At 50.2% G+C, this 19852-nt stretch overlaps 1 protein-coding gene across 1 annotated transcript in view; it reads left to right on the forward strand.

The window, feature by feature from the left end:
* Positions 1-19852, forward strand: part of LOC142264795 (uncharacterized) — a 156103-nt gene that overhangs the window by 110595 nt on the left and 25656 nt on the right. The window contains exon 12 of the mRNA XM_075332270.1: positions 7861-7984. Coding sequence (XP_075188385.1) covers positions 7861-7984 — 124 coding nt within the window. The remainder of the gene's footprint in view (positions 1-7860; positions 7985-19852) is intronic.

Consider the following 19852-nt stretch of genomic DNA (forward strand, 5'->3'; position numbering starts at 1 on the left):
CATCCAAAGAAGTTCAGGGGGCAAAAATCAGCCACTAAAGTGATGGCGTCTGTGTTCTGGGATAAGGAGGGGTGTGCTGCTAGTGGACTACCTTCAAAAGGGTTCCACCATCAATGCAAGGTATTACATTGAACTTTTGGACCAATTGAAGGCAGCTCTGAAGTCCAAAAGGCACGGCAAGCTGCCCAAGGTAATCTTGTTCCTGCAAGACAACGCCTCCGTTCACACTGCACAAATGACCACGGCAAAACTGGCAGAGCCGGGCTTCCAGCTGGTGACCACCCCGCCCTTATTCACCAGATCTAGCTCCCTCCGACTATCATCTGTTTCCAACCTGAAGAAACACCTCAAGGGTACCAAATTTCACACCATTTCTGATGCCATGGCTGCTGCGGATGCCTGGTCTGAGGCAGAACTGAAATCCTTCTTTTTGCTAGGTTTACGGAACTTGGAATACCGATGTAAGAAGTGTGTAACATCAGTGGAGAGTGTGTGGAGAAATGGAAAGTTCCATCATCCTATCTCGCTTCTTTCTGGGTAAAGCTAAAGATTACACCTAGAATTCCCCCACAGTCACCCCCCCCTCATTATACACCTAGAATTCCCCCACAGTCACCCCCCCCCTCATTATACACCTAGAATTCCCACCACAGTCACCCCCCCCTCATTATACACCTAGAATTCCCCCACAGTCACCCCCCCCTCATTATACACCTAGAATTCCCCCACAGTCACCCCCCCCTCATTATACACCTAGAATTCCCCCACAGTCACCCCCCCCTCATACACCTAGAATTCCCCCACAGTCACCCCCCCCCCTCATTATACACCTAGAATTCCCCCACAGTCACCCCCCTCATTATACACCTATAATTTCCCCACAGTCACCCCCCCCTCATTATACACCTAGAATTCCCCCACAGTCACCCCCCCTCATTATACACCTAGAATTTCCCCAGTCACCCCCCTCATTATACACCTAGAATTCCCCCACAGTCACACCCCCCCATTATACACCTAGAATTCCCCCACAGTCATCCCCTCATTATACACCTAGAATTCCCCCACAGTCACCCCCCCATTATACACCTAGAATTCCCCACAGTCACCCCCCCTCATTATACACCTAGAATTCCCCCAGTCACCCCCTCATTATACACCTAGAATTCCCCAGTCACCCCCCCTCATTATACACCTAGAATTCCCCCACAGTCACACCCCCATTATACACCTAGAATTCCCCCACAGTCACACCCCCATTATACACCTAGAATTCCCCCACAGTCACACCCCCCCCTCATTATACACCTAGAATTCCCCACAGTCACCCCCCCTCATTATACACCTAGAATTCCCCCACAGTCACCCCCCCTCATTATACACCTAGAATTCCCCACAGTCACCCCCCCCCCTCATTATACACCTAGAATTCCCCCACAGTCACCCCCTCATTATACACCTATAATTTCCCCACAGTCACCCCCCCCCCTCATTATACACCTAGAATTCCCCCACAGTCACCCCCCCCTCATTATACACCTAGAATTCTCCCCAGTCACCCCCCTCATTATACACCTAGAATTCCCCACAGTCACCCCCCCCATTATACACCTAGAATTCCCCCACAGTCACCCCCCCCTCATTATACACCTAGAATTCCCCCACAGTCACCCCCCCTCATTATACACCTATAAGTCCCCCACAGTCATCGCCCTCATTATACACCCTAGAATTCCCCCACAGTCACCCCCCCTCATTATACACCTAGAATTCCCCACAGTCACCCCCCCCTCATTATACACCTAGAATCCCCCACAGTCACCCCCCCCCCCTCATTATACACCTAGAATTCCCCCACAGTCACCCCCCCCTCATTATACACCTGTAATTCCCCCAGTCACCCCCCCTCATTATACACCTATAATTCCCCCACAGTCATCCCCTCATTATACACCTAGAATTCCCCCACAGTCACCCCCCCTCATTATACACCTAGAATTCCCCACAGTCACCCCCCCTCATTATACACCTAGAATTCCCCCACAGTCACCCCCCCCTCATTATACACTTAGAATTCCCCCACAGTCACCCCCCCTCATTATACACCTATAATTCCCCCACAGTCATCCCCTCATTATACACCTAGAATTCCCCCACAGTCACCCCCCCTCATTATACACCTAGAATTCCCCCACCAGTCACCCCCCCCTCATTATACACCTAGAATTCCCCAGTCACCCCCCTCATTATACACCTAGAATTCCCCCACAGTCACACCCTCCATTATACACCTAGAATTCCCCCACAGTCACCCCCCCTCATTATACACCTAGAATTCCCCCACAGTCACCCCCCCCTCATTATACACCTAGAATTCCCCCACAGTCACCCCCCCTCATTATACACCTGTAATTCCCCCACAGTCATCCCCTCATTATACACCTAGAATTCCCCCACAGTCACCCCCCCCTCATTATACACCTAGAATTCCCCCACAGTCACCCCCCCCCCTCATTATACACCTAGAATTCCCCCACAGTCACCCCCCCTCATTATACACCTAGAATTCCCCCACAGTCACCCCCCCCCTCATTATACACCTAGAATTCCCCCACAGTCACCCCCCCTCATTATACACCTATAATTCCCCCACAGTCACCCCCCCTCATTATACACTAGAATTCCCCCACAGTCATCCCCTCATTATACACCTAGAATTCCCCCCCAGTCACCCCCCCCCCCCCCTCATTATACACCTAGAATTCCCCCCCCAGTCACCCCCCCCCCCCTCATTATACACCTAGAATTCCCCCACAGTCACCCCCCCCCTCATTATATCATCCGCTGTATCCTGTGGGAACACAGAAATGTGCTTTTTTGGCAAACTGTTGATGGCTCGAAAAAACGAATTTCTCTCAATTCTCAGTTAATTTGCCTCTGATTCTGTAAATTGTCACCCTATGATTTTAAGCTGAAATTATACATTTATTATTCTAAGGAAGATGCGAGAATCCTTCCATAGGCATTTTGTTCTGAAATAGCAGCCTGACTGTCTATCTGTTTAATCTTATATAATCCCAAAGTACGGAATTTTGGTCTCCATCTTCTCTTTATTTAGAGAGACCCCGGCAGGACGAGATCCCTGCAGCGGATCCAGTTTTCCTCCTTCTCCTGAATGATCCCTGAGGATGGATGAGAATGAGATCAGCAGAAGATTATTAACCCTCTCCCTGGAGGTCATCTCCCTGCTGAGCGGAGAGGTAACTCCTCACATTCCTGTCAGGATTTCATTATATATCTGGGATTTAGTGATTTGTCTCCATCCACAGGATTACACCATAGTGAGGAAGACACCGGGGGACTGTGTGACTCCCCTCATCCATCTCCAGGAGTCAGGAGGGCGGAGGCCTGAGCCCCATCACAGCCCCTCCCCCGATACATGAGAGGAGCAAGAAGAGGATCCCTAGAGCTCAGCAACAAGATGATTGAGCTGCTTGACCAGAGAGGTGACTGCTGGGACATTATACAGGAAGCACTGGGGGATTCTGGGTGATGAGGGGAGAGGTGACTGCTGGGACATTATACAGGAAGCACTGGAGGATTCTGGGTGATGAGGGGAGAGGTGACTGCTGGGACATTATACAGGAAGCACTGGAGGATTCTGGGTGATGAGGGGAGAGGTGACTGCTGGGACATTATACAGGAAGCACTGGAGGATTCTGGGTGATGAGGAGAGAGGTGACTGCTGGGACATTATACAGGAAGCACTGGAGGATTCTGGGTAATGAGGGGAGAGGTGACTGCTGGGACATTATACAGGAAGCACTGGAGGATTCTGGGTGATGAGGGGAGAGGTGACTGCTGGGACATTATACAGGAAGCACTGGAGGATTCTGGGTGATGAGGGGAGAGGTGACTGCTGGGACATTATACAGGAAGCACTGGGAAGATTCTGGGTGATGAGGGGAGAGGTGACTGCTGGGACATTATACAGGAAGCACTGGAGGATTCTGGGTGATGAGGGGAGAGGTGACTGCTGGGACATTATACAGGAAGCACTGGAGGATTCTGGGTGATGACCGGAGAGGTGACTGCTGGGACATTATACAGGAAGCACTGGAGGATTCTGGGTGATGAGGGGAGAGGTGACTGCTGGGACATTATACAGGAGGCACTGGAGGATTCTGGGTGATGAGGGGAGAGGTGACTGCTGGGACATTATACAGGAGGCACTGGAGGATTCTGGGTGATGAGGGGAGAGGTGACTGCTGGGACATTATACAGTAGGCACTGGAGGATTCTGGGTGATGAGGGGAGAGGTGACTGCTGGGACATTATACAGGAGGCACTGGAGGATTCTGGGTGATGAGGGGAGAGGTGACTGCTGGGACATTATACAGGAGGCACTGGAGGATTCTGGGTGATGAGGGGAGAGGTGACTGCTGGGACATTATACAGTAGGCACTGGAGGATTCTGGGTGATGAGGGGAGAGGTGACTGCTGGGACATTATACAGGAGGCACTGGAGGATTCTGGGTGATGAGGGGAGAGGTGACTGCTGGGACATTATACAGGAGGCACTGGAGGATTCTGGGTGATGAGGGGAGAGGTGACTGCTGGGACATTATACAGGAAGCACTGGAGGATTCTGGGTGATGAGGGGAGAGGTGACTGCTGGGACATTATACAGGAAGCACTGGAGGATTCTGGGTGATGAGGGGAGAGGTGACTGCTGGGACATTATACAGGAAGCACTGGAGGATTCTGGGTGATGAGGGGAGAGGTGACTGCTGGGACATTATACAGGAAGCACTGGAGGATTCTGGGTGATGAGGGGAGAGGTGACTGCTGGGACATTATACAGTAGGCACTGGAGGATTCTGGGTGATGAGGGGAGAGGTGACTGCTGGGACATTATACAGGAAGCACTGGAGGATTCTGGGTGATGAGGGGAGAGGTGACTGCTGGGACATTATACAGGAAGCGCTGGAGGATTCTGGGTGATGAGGGGAGAGGTGACTGCTGGGACATTATACAGGAGGCACTGGAGGATTCTGGGTGATGAGGGGAGAGGTGAGTGCTGGGACATTATACAGGAGGCACTGGAGGATTCTGGGTGATGAGGGGAGAGGTGACTGCTGGGACATTATGCAGGCAGCACTGGAGGTTTCTGGGTGATGAGGGGAGAGGTGACTGCTGGGACATTATACAGGAAGCACTGGAGGATTCTGGGGGATGAGGGGAGAGGTGACTGCTGGGACATTATACAGGAAGCACTGGAGGATTCTGGGTGATGAGGGGAGAGGTGACTGCTGGGACATTATACAGGAGGCACTGGAGGATTCTGGGTGATGAGGGGAGAGGTGACTGCTGGGACATTATACAGGAAGCACTGGAGGATTCTGGGTGATGAGGGGAGAGGTGACTGCTGGGACATTATACAGGAGGCACTGGAGGATTCTGGGTGATGAGGGGAGAGGTGACTGCTGGGACATTATACAGGAGGCACTGGAGGATTCTGGGTGATGAGGGGAGAGGTGACTGCTGGGACATTATACAGGGAGCACTGGAGGATTCTGGGTGATGAGGGGAGAGGTGACTGCTGGGACATTATACAGGAAGCACTGGAGGATTCTGGGTGATGAGGGGAGAGGTGACTGCTGGGACATTATACAGGAAGCACTGGAGGATTCTGGGTGATGAGGGGAGAGGTGACTGCTGGGACATTATACAGGAAGCACTGGAGGATTCTGGGTGATGAGGGGAGAGGTGACTGCTGGGACATTATACAGGAAGCACTGGAGGATTCTGGGTGATGACCGGAGAGGTGACTGCTGGGACATTATACAGGAAGCACTGGAGGATTCTGGGTGATGAGGGGAGAGGTGACTGCTGGGACATTATACAGGAGGCACTGGAGGATTCTGGGTGATGAGGGGAGAGGTGACTGCTGGGACATTATACAGTAGGCACTGGAGGATTCTGGGTGATGAGGGGAGAGGTGACTGCTGGGACATTATACAGGAGGCACTGGAGGATTCTGGGTGATGAGGGGAGAGGTGACTGCTGGGACATTATACAGGAGGCACTGGAGGATTCTGGGTGATGAGGGGAGAGGTGACTGCTGGGACATTATACAGGAAGCACTGGAGGATTCTGGGTGATGAGGGGAGAGGTGACTGCTGGGACATTATACAGGAAGCACTGGAGGATTCTGGGTGATGAGGGGAGAGGTGACTGCTGGGACATTATACAGGAAGCACTGGAGGATTCTGGGTGATGAGGGGAGAGGTGACTGCTGGGACATTATACAGGAAGCACTGGAGGATTCTGGGTGATGAGGGGAGAGGTGACTGCTGGGACATTATACAGTAGGCACTGGAGGATTCTGGGTGATGAGGGGAGAGGTGACTGCTGGGACATTATACAGGAAGCACTGGAGGATTCTGGGTGATGAGGGGAGAGGTGACTGCTGGGACATTATACAGGAGGCACTGGAGGATTCTGGGTGATGAGGGGAGAGGTGAGTGCTGGGACATTATACAGGAGGCACTGGAGGATTCTGGGTGATGAGGGGAGAGGAGACTGCTGGGACATTATGCAGGCAGCACTGGAGGTTTCTGGGTGATGAGGGGAGAGGTGACTGCTGGGACATTATACAGGAAGCACTGGAGGATTCTGGGGGATGAGGGGAGAGGTGACTGCTGGGACATTATACAGGAAGCACTGGAGGATTCTGGGTGATGAGGGGAGAGGTGACTGCTGGGACATTATACAGGAAGCACTGGAGGATTCTGGGTGATGAGGGGAGAGGTGACTGCTGGGACATTATACAGGAGGCACTGGAGGATTCTGGGTGATGAGGGGAGAGGTGACTGCTGGGACATTATACAGGAGGCACTGGAGGATTCTGGGTGATGAGGGGAGAGGTGACTGCTGGGACATTATACAGGAGGCACTGGAGGATTCTGGGTGATGAGGGGAGAGGTGACTGCTGGGATATTATACAGGAAGTACTGGAGGATTCTGGGTGATGAGGGGAGAGGTGACTGCTGGGACATTATACAGGAAGCACTGGAGGATTCTGGGTGATGAGGGGAGAGGTGACTGCTGGGACATTATACAGGAGGCACTGGAGGATTCTGGGTGATGAGGGGAGAGGTGACTGCTGGGACATTATACAGGAGGCACTGGAGGATTCTGGGTGATGAGGGGAGAGGTGACTGCTGGGACATTATACAGGGAGCACTGGAGGATTCTGGGTGATGAGGGGAGAGGTGACTGCTGGGACATTATACAGGAGGCACTGGAGGATTCTGGGTGATGAGGGGAGAGGTGACTGCTGGGACATTATACAGGAAGCACTGGAGGATTCTGGGTGATGAGGGGAGAGGTGACTGCTGGGACATTATACAGGAGGCACTGGAGGATTCTGGGTGATGAAGGGAGAGGTGACTGCTGGGACATTATACAGGAGGCACTGGAGGATTCTGGGTGATGAGGTGACTGCTGGGACATTATACAGTAGGCACTGGAGGATTCTGGGTGATGAGGGGAGAGGTGACTGCTGGGACATTATACAGGAAGCACTGGAGGATTCTGGGTGATGAGGGGAGAGGTGACTGCTGGGACATTATACAGGAAGCACTGGAGGATTCTGGGTGATGAGGGGAGAGGTGACTGCTTGGACATTATACAGGAGGCACTGGAGGATTCTGGGTGATGAGGGGAGAGGTGACTGCTGGGACATTATACAGGAAGCACTGGAGGATTCTGGGTGATGAGGGGAGAGGTGACTGCTTGGACATTATACAGGAAGCACTGGAGGATTCTGGGTGATGTCGGTGTCGTTGTTGTCAGGTTCCTATAAGGTGTCAGGACGTCGCTGTCTTTCTCTCCATGGAGGAGTGGGAGTATCTGGAAGGACACAAGGAGTGGTACGAGGAGGTGGTGATGGAGGAGCAGCGGTCGGTGACATCACGAGGTAGGCTTGGTTAAACTCTTCGTCCCCAGGCAATTTTTTTATTTTTTTTTTTTTTGTTTCTTTTCTTCCCCTTCTTTTAAGAGCCATAACTTTTTTAGTTTCTTGCCACTATATCCGGATGAGGGTTTGTTTTTTTGCGGGACGAGTTGTAATTTATACCACACACTGAAGATGGAAATTAGAGAACACACAATTTCCTAAATGTTGCGCTCCTTGTGTCGTCCTGTGTGATTAGATCCTATCATGAGGAATCTCGCAGGATTTTCCGGTTATTTTATACATTGAATTTATTGTAAAGCAAATAATAAAAATGTAAATGAGAAAGACATGGATCACAATTAGAGAACACTTTCAGATCCCTGCAAGTTATTGGTGTTTATCTGCACCTGGTGCTAATTTAATTCATTATTTCACAATCCCCATGTAACTTGAGCCTAACTTTCCAGTTTGCACTGACTTTGCTGTTCCAAAGTGACTGAAACCCTCCGGCAGCAGGTTGTCCAGATGAAGGACAAAGCGGTGACCTTATCAGCCATAGCAAGAAACATTGTTTGTTCCAAGTCTGTGATTTCAAGAATATTGCATCTTTACAACGTCACAAACTCTTTCAAGTCCCACTAGAAGGCTGGTCGCCCTCAAAAGACAAATGCAAGAGAGGACAGGATAATGCAGAGACTCTCCATGGGTAATCGTTTCCACACTGCAGCTGGAATTGCCACCAGTTCAGCACTGAACAGGGTAAGGATCTGTCTTGTCATACAGTGTCACGATGTGTAAGAGCATTTGGACTTAATGCCCACTCTGCAGTGACCAAACCTCATTAGCAGAAAGAATCACAAGGCTAGACTCTCCTTTGGTGAGGAGCATGTTGTGTGGACAGAGGAGAAGTGTCCACAGGTCATTTTAGCGATGAAAGAAAGTTTAATTTATTTGGGTCTGATGGGAAATATTATGTTCATCAACAAACTGGGGAAAGACTGAACCCAAAGTGTGTTAAGAAGTCAGTGACAGGCGGTGGAGGAAGGGTCATGGTTTGGGGAATGTTTCCTCACCAGGAGCTGGACCTCTCATGCATTCACTCTGCCATGTAGCTGTAAGTGTGGATCAGAACTTTCTTCACAACACGTGGCTCCTTACTTGTGTCCATCACTCAATCAGCAGCAATTTTCATGCAGGACAATGCCCCCTGTCACACAGCAAAACAAGGAAAGCAGCTACTGGAAACAATGAAATATCCACAGCCCAGAGTCCTGATCTAAACCCAATAGAAAACCTCTGGAAAATCCTTGTTGACAACGTTATGGCCAAGAAACCCACAGCAGTCAAAGAACTGTGGAAGAGCCTCGTAGAAGAGTGGACCAAAATCCCCCCAGAGCAGTGTGAGAGACTAGTGATGTCCTGTGGAAGAGACTGGAAGAAGAGTGGGCCAAAATCTCCGCAGAGCAGTGTGAGAGACTAGTGATATCCTGTGGAAGAGACTGGAAGAAAAGTGGACCAAAATCCCCCCAGAGCAGTGTGAGAGGCTAGTGATGTCCTGTGGAGAGACTGGAAGAAGAGTGGGCCAAAATCTCCGCAGAGCAGTGTGAGAGACTAGTGATATCCTGTGGAAGAGACTGGAAGAAAAGTGGACCAAAATCCCCCCAGAGCAGTGTGAGGGACTAGTGATGTCCTGTGGAAGAGACTGGAAGAAGAGTGGACCAAAATCCCCCCAAAGCAGTGTGAGAGACTAGTGATGTCCTGTGGAAGAGACTGGAAGAAGAGTGGACCAAAATCCCCCCAGAGCAGTGTGAGAGACTAGTGATGTCCTGTGGAAGAGACTGGAAGAAGAGTGGACCAAAATCCCCCCAGAGCAGTGTGAGAGACTAGTGACGTCCTGTGGGAGAGGCTGGAAGAAGAGTGGGCCAAAATCCCCCAGAGCAGTGTGAGAGGCTAGTGATGTCCTGTGGAAGAGACTGGAAGAAGAGTGGACCAAAATCCCCCCAGAGCAGTGTGAGAGACTAGTGATGTCCTGTGGGAGAGACTGGAAGAAGAGTGGACAAAATCCCCCCAGAGCAGTGTGAGAGGCTAGTGATGTCCTGTGGAAGAGACTGGAAGAAGAATGGGCCAAAATCCCCCCAGAGCAGTGTGCGAGACCAGTGATGTCCTGTGGAAGAGACTGGAAGAAGAGTGGGCCAAAATCCCCCCACAGCAGTGTGAGAGGCTAGTGATGTCCTGTGGAAGAGACTGGAAGAAGATTGGGCCAAAATCCCCCAGAGCAGTGTGAGAGGCTAGTGATGTCCTGTGGAAGAGACTGGAAGAAGAGTGGACCAAAATCCCCCCAGAGCAGTGTGAGAGACTAGTGATGTCCTGTGGAAGAGACTGGAGGAAGAGTGGGCCAAAATCCCCCCAGAGCAGTGTGAGAGACCAGTGATGTCCTGTGGAAGAGTCTGGAAGAAGAGTGGGCCAAAATCCCCCCAGAGCAGTGTGAGAGACTAGTGATGTCCTGTGGAAGAGACTAGAAGAAGAGTGGGCCAAAATCCCCCCAGAGCAGTGTGAGAGGCTAGTGATGTCCTGTGGAGAGACTGGAAGAAGAGTGGGCCAAAATCCCCCCAGAGCAGTGTGAGAGACCAGTGATGTCCTGTGGAAGAGACTGGAAGAAGAGTGGGCCAAAATTCCCCCAGAGCAGTGTGAGGGACTAGTGATGTCCTGTGGAAGAGTCTGGAAGAAGAGTGGGCCAAAATCCCCCCAGAGCAGTGTGAGAGACTAGTGATGTCCTGTGGAAGAGACTGGAGGAAGAGTGGGCCAAAATCCCCCCAGAGCAGTGTGAGAGACCAGTGATGTCCTGTGGAAGAGTCTGGAAGAAGAGTGGGCCAAAATCCCCCCCAGAGCAGTGTGAGAGGCTAGTGATGTCCTGTGGAGAGACTGGAAGAAGAGTGGGCCAAAATCCCCCCAGAGCAGTGTGAGAGACCAGTGATGTCCTGTGGAAGAGACTGGAGGAAGAGTGGGCCAAAATCCCCCCAGAGCAGTGTGAGAGACCAGTGATGTCCTGTGGAAGAGACTGGAAGAAGAGTGGGCCAAAATCCCCCCAGAGCAGTGTGAGGGACTAGTGATGTCCTGTGGAAGAGACTGGAAGAAGAGTGGGCCAAAATCCCCCCAGAGCAGTGTGAGGGACTAGTGATGTCCTGTGGAAGAGACTGGAAGAAGAGTGGGCCAAAATCCCCCCAGAGCAGTGTGAGGGACTAGTGATGTCCTGTGGAAGAGACTGGAAGAAGAGTGGGCCAAAATCCCCCCAGAGCAGTGTGAGAGACTAGTGATGTCCTGTGGAAGAGACTGGAAGAAGAGTGGGCCAAAATCCCCCCAGAGCAGTGTGAGAGACTAGTGATGTCCTGTGGAAGAGACTGGAAGAAGATGGAACGACCATACCATCTGGGATCAGTAAGGGTTAAAGTCAGAAAAAAATTAAGTTCTCCCATTGGACCATAAAAATATTTGCAATGGAGGGGTAAAACCCGCCCCCATCACTGCGCCTCTTTTTTGCAGATATAAACTACCATTGAATGAGAAATAATTGTAATGTAGTTAAAGCTCTACCGCCAAACACAGAAATTTCTGGACGGCCATTTAATATCTACTATAAAGTGTCAAATGACGAGCCAAATAAATTAATGCCATATTTTTAGGGGTATAGCCCAATAACATCACAGGTGAGCCACGCGCAGGTTTTAGAGATAACTACATGTCTAGTGTCTTTTGATATATCCCGGAATTTGTACAATTAGATGATCCATCACTCCTTCAATTTCTTACCCAGGCTGCCGATCCTGGCAATCACTGGTCTTAATGGAGGGGGGAGGGGGGGTATTTTTATGACTTTTTGGGAGGTAGTGGAAAATAGGAATCACAGGATTTTCAACAAATAAATCTTCAGACAATTTGACGGAGATGGCTCTCATTGCCACTCCCTCCCGCAAAACATTCTGCAACACTTTCTGAAATTTGAAAGTGGGATTAAAGCGGGCTTTACACGCTACGAGATTGCTACAGCGATCTCGTTGGGGTCACGGATTTTGTGACGCACATCCGGCCGCTGTAGCAATCTCGTTGTGTGTGAATCCTAGGAGCGATTTTGGATCGTCGCAAAAACGTCCAAAATCGCTCCTTGTTGACATGGGGGTCCATTCTCAAATATTGCTGCTGTCGCGTGGGCGAAGCTGATCCTCGTCCCTGCGGCAGCACACATCGCTACGTGTGACGCCGCAGGAACGAGAAACCTCTCTTTACCTGCCACACGCCAGCAATGAGGAAGGAAGAAGGTGGGCGGGATGTTCGTCCCGCTCATCTCCGCCCCTTCGCTTTGATTGCTGGCCGCTTAGTGACGTCGCGGTGACGTCGCTGTGATGCTGAACGTCCCTCCCCCTTGAGGGAGGAATTGTTCGGCAGTCACAGCAACGCCGCCGACCAGGTAAGTGCGTGTGACACTGCCGTAGCGATAATGTTCGCTGCGGCAGCGATCACCAAATATCGGCATAACGATAGGGGTGGGTGCTATCACACTCGCCATCGCTAGCATCGGCTAGCGATGTCGCAGCGTGTAAAGCCTGCTTTAGGCTCAAAGGTTCATAAACCTCCCTATCCTCCAACATGGACAAATGGGCTGTGGAGTCAGAGTCGGTGTTCATTTTGGTGAAGTCGGAGTCAGTATAAAATGGACCAACTCCGAATCCTAAACTTTATATAGTAAATTGGGTACAGTTTGGAAAGTTATGAGATGTCCTATAAATGTCTGTTCTATTCCTGATCTAAGGCCACATTCACACACAGCGTTTTTGCTGCGTTTTTTGAGGATATGTTTGTCAGCTGCAAAAGCAGATTTGCTTTTTAAAAGACTGCATCACCTGAAAGGTTTCTGAGCTCATAAATAATGTTTACAATAGCAAAAGCAGATTAGAAAAACACCACAAACTGACTGCTCATTCTTTGTGAGGATCTTTTTGATCCTAAAACCAGATCCTCACAACATGATGTGTCTGAATGTCCTATCTTGAAACCCTTTGCCTTTTCTGGGATGCCAGAGTCACTGCATTTCACTGCAAAAAAACAGATTCGCAAAAACGCTGTGTGTGACTGTATGTAGCCTGAGGATCTAGGATTTGTCTTAGCTGAGGTAAGTCTGTGCTGCGCTTGAGCACCAGTGAAGCTCCTCCTCTACTGGCAAGGGTAAAAAGTAACCACACTCAGAAAGAAGGAAGACCGGCACTAGATGACAAATATTTTGTGTGTCAATGTATGACAAGTGACCCAGATGAAAACAAATGTTATGATGCCAAAATCTGTGCATACTCAGGCAGTGATAGAAATGCTCCTACAAGAGCTTCCAATCTAAAAAGACATTTACATTACTTCTACCCAGAAGTTTACAAAGCTGTGACTGAGAAAGATAACATCAGAACCAAGAAATCAGTGCCCAGCACTTCCGGCCAGACAAAGGTGGAGGAAAGAGCATCTCAAACATCATTAACAAGATATTTTGTAAGTGACAGTTACTGTAACAATGACAACGGCTATGTGTAAAGACGCTCATACAGCTTGTTGTGAAGGACCGTTATCGTTATTTGCACGACCAGCTTTTACAGCTCTTAATGGAGAAATGGCCGCAAACTGTTTCTCTGGAAAGAGAAAGTATTAGAAAATTAGTAGAAGAAGCCCTTAAATAAAAGAAATATCTTAAAAAAACTCTCAAAAGACGCTTCATGTTTCTTAAAATGGACGCCTGCACACGTCACAGAGTGAACTATTTTTCCATCAATGTTCGATATGTTTGTGAGAACAAAGAAATTGTTACCAAGACACTGGCAGTAACAGATACTAAAGCTCATCACATCAGCCAGTTTCTCCAGGCCTTCGTGGAAAAAGTTCTGCAAGATTAGGAACGCAAAAAAGAACAGGTTCTTGCTATTGTAACGGACGATGCTTCACACATGATAAGTGCAATTACACTGATGAATGAGCGTAATGACCAACAGCTAGAAGAACATTTAGGATTCAGTATGTGTCAGATGGAGCCACAGCGCTGCTCATGTAACTGAGGAACAAGCAGATATTACCACAGAAGAACAGCAAAATGACACTTTAGGATTAGATGATCTTGTTGAAGCTGCTTCAGAACACTTTCATATTCATCACATGCGCTGTGTTATGCACACACTGCAGCTGGCAATAAGAGATAGGGGTACTTTGCACACTACGACATCGCAGCTGCGATATTGGTGGGGTCAAATCGAAAGTGACACACATCCGGCGTCGCTGTCGATTATCGTAGTGTGTAAATCGGTTTTGATACGATTAACAAGCGCAAAAGCGTCGTAATCGTATCATCGGTGTAGTGTCCGACATTTTCATAATTTAGTTGCAGCGACGGTACGATGTTGTTCCTCGTTCCCCTGCGGCAGCAAACATCGCTGTGTGAGAAGCCGCAGGAGCGAGGAACATCAGCTTACCTGCGGCTCACGCCGGCTATACGGAAGGACGGAGGTGGGCGGGATATTTACGTCCCGCTCATCTCCGCCCTTCCGCTTCTATTGGCCGCCTGCCGTGTGTCGCCGCACGACCCGCCCTCTTAGGAAAGAGGCGGTTCGCAGGGCAGGTGAGTGCGTGTGACACTGCCGTAGCGATAATGTTCGCTACGGCAGCTGTCACAAGATATCGCTGCTGCGATGGGGGCGGGGACTATCACGCTCGGAATCGCAAGCATCGGCTTGCGATGTCGTGTGCAAAAGTACCCCATAGTCTGCAAGAGGGACATGCTGGAAATCTGATTGAAAAAGTGAGGAAATTGGTTATTGCCGCCAGAACCCCTAAAATTGATTCCATCTTGAAGTGACGTGCTGGGAAAGGGGCAATTGTCGATCAAGCCACTCGGTGAGGCAGCACGTATTTAATGATTGAGCGATTGCTTGAACTAAAATCGTTTCTTATAGATATGGGAAACCCTCAGGTAACCCTAAATGAAAGTGAATGGACACAGGTGGCTGAATTGAAGGAATTGCTTAATCACCCATTTACCGTGACTAAAAAATTACAAGCTGACGATTTAACTCCTGGCATTTTTATAGGGAGTGGAAGAACTTTTTATTTTGCCTGTCCCAGAGGGGAGGTTTAAACGCAGATGTCATTTCTGCTTCAATGAAACGGAGAGAGACACCGCTATTGGTAAATAAAATTCTTCTGGCAGCTGTTTATGTGGAGCCAAGTCATCGTATACTGCTTGATGATCAACAGCTTACTAAAGGGAAAGAAGCTCTGACTGAGGTAGCAGTTAGGATGAGCGGCTACAGGACTGCCAGGCGCAAGAGGACTTGGGGCCTGACAGTGCTACTGCTGCCGTATCTTCATCCTCATCAGATGAGGAGTTTAACTTGGACAAGTTTTTGGATTACATGGAGCAGGCAAAGCGTTGCCGCAAGGAAAAAGATTTCACTCCGTCTCCTATATCAGCAGATTGACCAGATGTCACTCCGTCTCCTATAGCAGCAGATTGACCAGATGTCACTGCGTCTCCTATAGCAGCAGATTGACCAGATGTCACTCCGTCTCCTATAGCAGCAGATTGACCAGATGTCACTGCGTCTCCTATAGCAGCAGATTGGCCAGATGTCACTGCGTCTCCTATAGCAGCAGATTGACCAGATGTCACTGCGTCTCCTATAGCAGCAGATTGGCCAGATGTCACTGCGTCTCCTATAGCAGCAGATTGACCAGATGTCACTGTGTCTCCTATAGCAGCAGATTGGCCAGATGTCACTGCGTCTCCTATAGCAGCAGATTGGCCAGATGTCACTGCGTCTCCTATAGCAGCAGATTGAGCAGATGTCAGTGCGTCTCCTATAGCAGCAGATTGACCAGATGTCACTGCGTCTCCTATAGCAGCAGATTGGCCAGATGTCACCGCGTCTCCTATAGCAGCAGATTGGCCAGATGTCACCGCGTCTCCTATAGCAGCAGATTGACCAGATGTCACTCCGTCTCCTATAGCAGCAGATTGGCCAGATGTCACTACGTCTCCTATAGCAGCAGATTGGCCAGATGTCACTGCGTCTCCTATAGCAGCAGATTGACCAGATGTCACTCCGTCTCCTATAGCAGCAGATTGGCCAGATGTCACTGCGTCTCCTATAGCAGCAGATTGACCAGATGTCACTCCGTCTCCTATAGCAGCAGATTGACCAGATGTCACTCCGTCTCCTATAGCAGCATAGCAGCAGATTGACCAGATGTCACTGCGTCTCCTATAGCAGCAGATTGACCAGATGTCACTGCGTCTCCTATAGCAGCAGATTGTCCAGATGTCACTGTGTCTCCTATAGCAGCAGATTGGCAAGATGTCACTGCGTCTCCTATAGCAGCAGATTGCCCAGATGTCACTGTGTCTCCTATAGCAGCAGATTGGCCAGATGTCACTCCGTCTCCTATAGCAGCAGATTGACCAGATGTCACCGCGTCTCCTATAGCAGCAGATTGACCAGATGTCACTCCGTCTCCTATAGCGGCAGATTGGCCAGATGTCACTGCGTCTCCTATAGCAGCAGATTGGCCAGATGTCACTGTGTCTCCTATAGCAGCAGATTGACCAGATGTCACTACGTCTCCTATAGCAGCAGATTGGCCAGATGTCACTGTGTCTCCTATAGCAGCAGATTGGCCAGATGTCACTGCGTCTTCTATAGCAGCAGATTGACCAGATGTCACTGCGTCTCCTATAGCAGCAGATTGGCCAGATTTCACTGCGTCTCCTATAGCAGCAGATTGACCAGATGTCACTCCGTCTCCTATAGCAGCAGATTGAGCAGATGTCAGTGCGTCTCCTATAGCAGCAGATTGGCCAGATGTCACTGCGTCTCCTATAGCAGCAGATTGACCAGATGTCACTGCGTCTCCTATAGCAGCAGATTGGCCAGATGTCACTGCGTCTCCTATAGCAGCAGATTGGCCAGATGTCACCGCGTCTCCTATAGCAGCAGATTGGCCAGATGTCACCGCGTCTCCTATAGCAGCAGATTGGCCAGATGTCACTGCGTCTCCTATAGCAGCAGATTGGCCAGATGTCACCGCGTCTCCTATAGCAGCAGATTGGCCAGATGTCACCGCGTCTCCTATAGCAGCAGATTGGCCAGATGTCACCGCGTCTCCTATAGCAGCAGATTGGCCAGATGTCACTCCGTCTCCTATAGCAGCAGATTGGCCAGATGTCACTCCGTCTCCTATAGCAGCAGATTGACCAGATGTCACTGCGTCTCCTATAGCAGCAGATTGGCCGGATGTCACTGCGTCTCCTATAGCAGCAGATTGGCCGGATGTCACTCCGTCTCCTATAGCAGCAGATTGGCCAGATGTCACTCCGTCTCCTATAGCAGCAGATTGGCCGGATGTCACTCCGTCTCCTATAGCAGCAGATTGGCCGGATGTCACTGCGTCTCCTATAGCAGCAGATTGGCCGGATGTCACTCCGTCTCCTATAGCAGCAGATTGGCCGGATGTCACTGCGTCTCCTATAGCAGCAGATTGGCCGGATGTCACGCCGTCTCCTATAGCAGCAGATTGGCCGGATGTCACGCCGTCTCCTATAGCAGCAGATTGGCCGGATGTCACTGCGTCTCCTATAGCAGCAGATTGACCGGATGTCACTGCGTCTCCTATAGCAGCAGATTGACCAGATGTCACTCCGTCTCCTATAGCAGCAGATTGACCAGATGTCACTCCGTCTCCTATAGCAGCAGATTGGCCAGATGTCACTGCGTCTCCTATAGCAGCAGATTGGCCGGATGTCACTCCGTCTCCTATAGCAGCAGATTGACCGGATGTCACTGCGTCTCCTATAGCAGCAGATTGGCCAGATGTCACTCCGTCTCCTATAGCAGCAGATTGGCCAGATGTCACTGCGTCTCCTATAGCAGCAGATTGGCCAGATGTCACTGCGTCTCCTATAGCAGCAGATTGGCCAGATGTCACTGCGTCTCCTATAGCAGCAGATTGGCCAGATGTCACTGCGTCTCCTATAGCAGCAGATTGACCAGATGTCACTGCGTCTCCTATAGCGGCAGATTGGCCAGATGTCACTGCATCTCCTATAGCAGCAGATTGGCCAGATGTCACTGCGTCTCCTATAGCAGCAGATTGGCCAGATGTCACTGCGTCTCCTATAGCAGCAGATTGACCAGATGTCACTGCGTCTCCTATAGCAGCAGATTGGCCAGATGTCACTGCGTCTCCTATAGCAGCAGATTGACCAGATGTCACTCCGTCTCCTATAGCAGCAGATTGACCAGATTTCAGCAACATTTTTCACTTGCTCTCAAAGAAATAGAAAAATTCAACCGTTCATCAAAACTGAGTGTGCATGAGGCCATTCCTCTATACCCGGAGATTGTTAGAGATGTTCCCATGTGGTTACAGTTTTGCCTCCAGCCCAAGTTACTGTAGAGAGGTTGTTCTCTAGCCTTAACATTATTAGGGCAGATCCGAGGTCATCTGCGAAGGAGGATCTGATGGAGGCAATTCTATTTCTTACAACAAATTCATGGACTGCACAAATGGTATTTACTAGGTTTTTGTTGAAAATGTTTTTTTGCCACTTACACAGTGTATTACATAGTGTGTGTGTGTGTGTGTGTGTGTATATGTATGTACCGTATATACTGGCGTATAAGACGACTTTTTACCCCCTTAAAATAATGGCTACAGTGGGGGGTCGTCTTATACGCCGGATATACGGGGGGGGGGGGGGGGGTGTATGTATATATATATATATATATGTACACTGCAGCGTCCAGGGGAGGTGGGGGCAGCAGCTCTGGAGCACAGGGGAACGCTGCGGGCTGCAGCCTTTGATCTCCTGCACCCGCTCATATAATATGCACAGCCGCTGTCCATCTCCAATGGTGCTGAAATCGCACGCAGTGAGGGGCTGGGGCAGCGGTGCATATTATATGAGCCTGCTCTCCCCTGTGATGGCACATGCCCCCCCTGTGTTAGATTTGGCCCCCAGGCTGCTGCTCATTCTAAAATAAAAAAGCTTTACTTACCCCTGCAGCGTTTCTCCCCGTGTCCCTGCTTCCAGTGTGATCAGGCAGAGAGCTCAGGCTGCTGTGCCGATCACATGACCGCACTGAGAACCAGGAAGTGGAGGAACAGAAGCACGGAGCCAGACAGGAGGGAGCTCAGCGCTGGAGGAGGTAAGGAAAGAGGGTTTTATTTTACTATGGGCAGCAGCCTAGGGGCCATATCTGACACAGGGGGACTTGTGCGATCTATAGGGGCCATGGGCAGCACTATGGGGGCGATATCTGACACAGGGGGACTTGTGCGATCTATATAGGGGCCATGGGCAGCACTATGGGGGCGATATCTGACACAGGGGGACTTGTGCGATCTATATAGGGGCCATGGGCAGCACTATGGGGGCGATATCTAACACAGGGGGACTTGTGCGATCTATATAGGGGCCATGGGCAGCACTATGGGGGCGATATCTGACACAGGGGGACTTGTGCGATCTATATAGGGGCCATGGGCAGCACTATGGGGGTGATATCTAACACAGGGGGACTTGTGCGATCTATATAGGGGCCATGGGCAGCACTATGGGGGAGATATCTGACACAGGGGGACTTGTGCGATCTATATAGGGGCCAAGGGTAGCACTATGGGGGCGATATCTAACACAGGGGGACTTGTGCGATCTATATAGGGGCCATGGGCAGCACTATGGGGGCGATATCTAACACAGGGGGACTTGTGCGATCTATATAGGGGCCATGGGCAGCACTATGGGGGCGATATCTAACACAGGGGGACTTGTGCGATCTATATAGGGGCCATGGGCAGCACTATGGG

The sequence above is a fragment of the Anomaloglossus baeobatrachus genome, chromosome 1 (genome assembly GCF_048569485.1).
Source record: "Anomaloglossus baeobatrachus isolate aAnoBae1 chromosome 1, aAnoBae1.hap1, whole genome shotgun sequence".
Classification (NCBI taxonomy): domain Eukaryota; kingdom Metazoa; phylum Chordata; class Amphibia; order Anura; family Aromobatidae; genus Anomaloglossus; species Anomaloglossus baeobatrachus.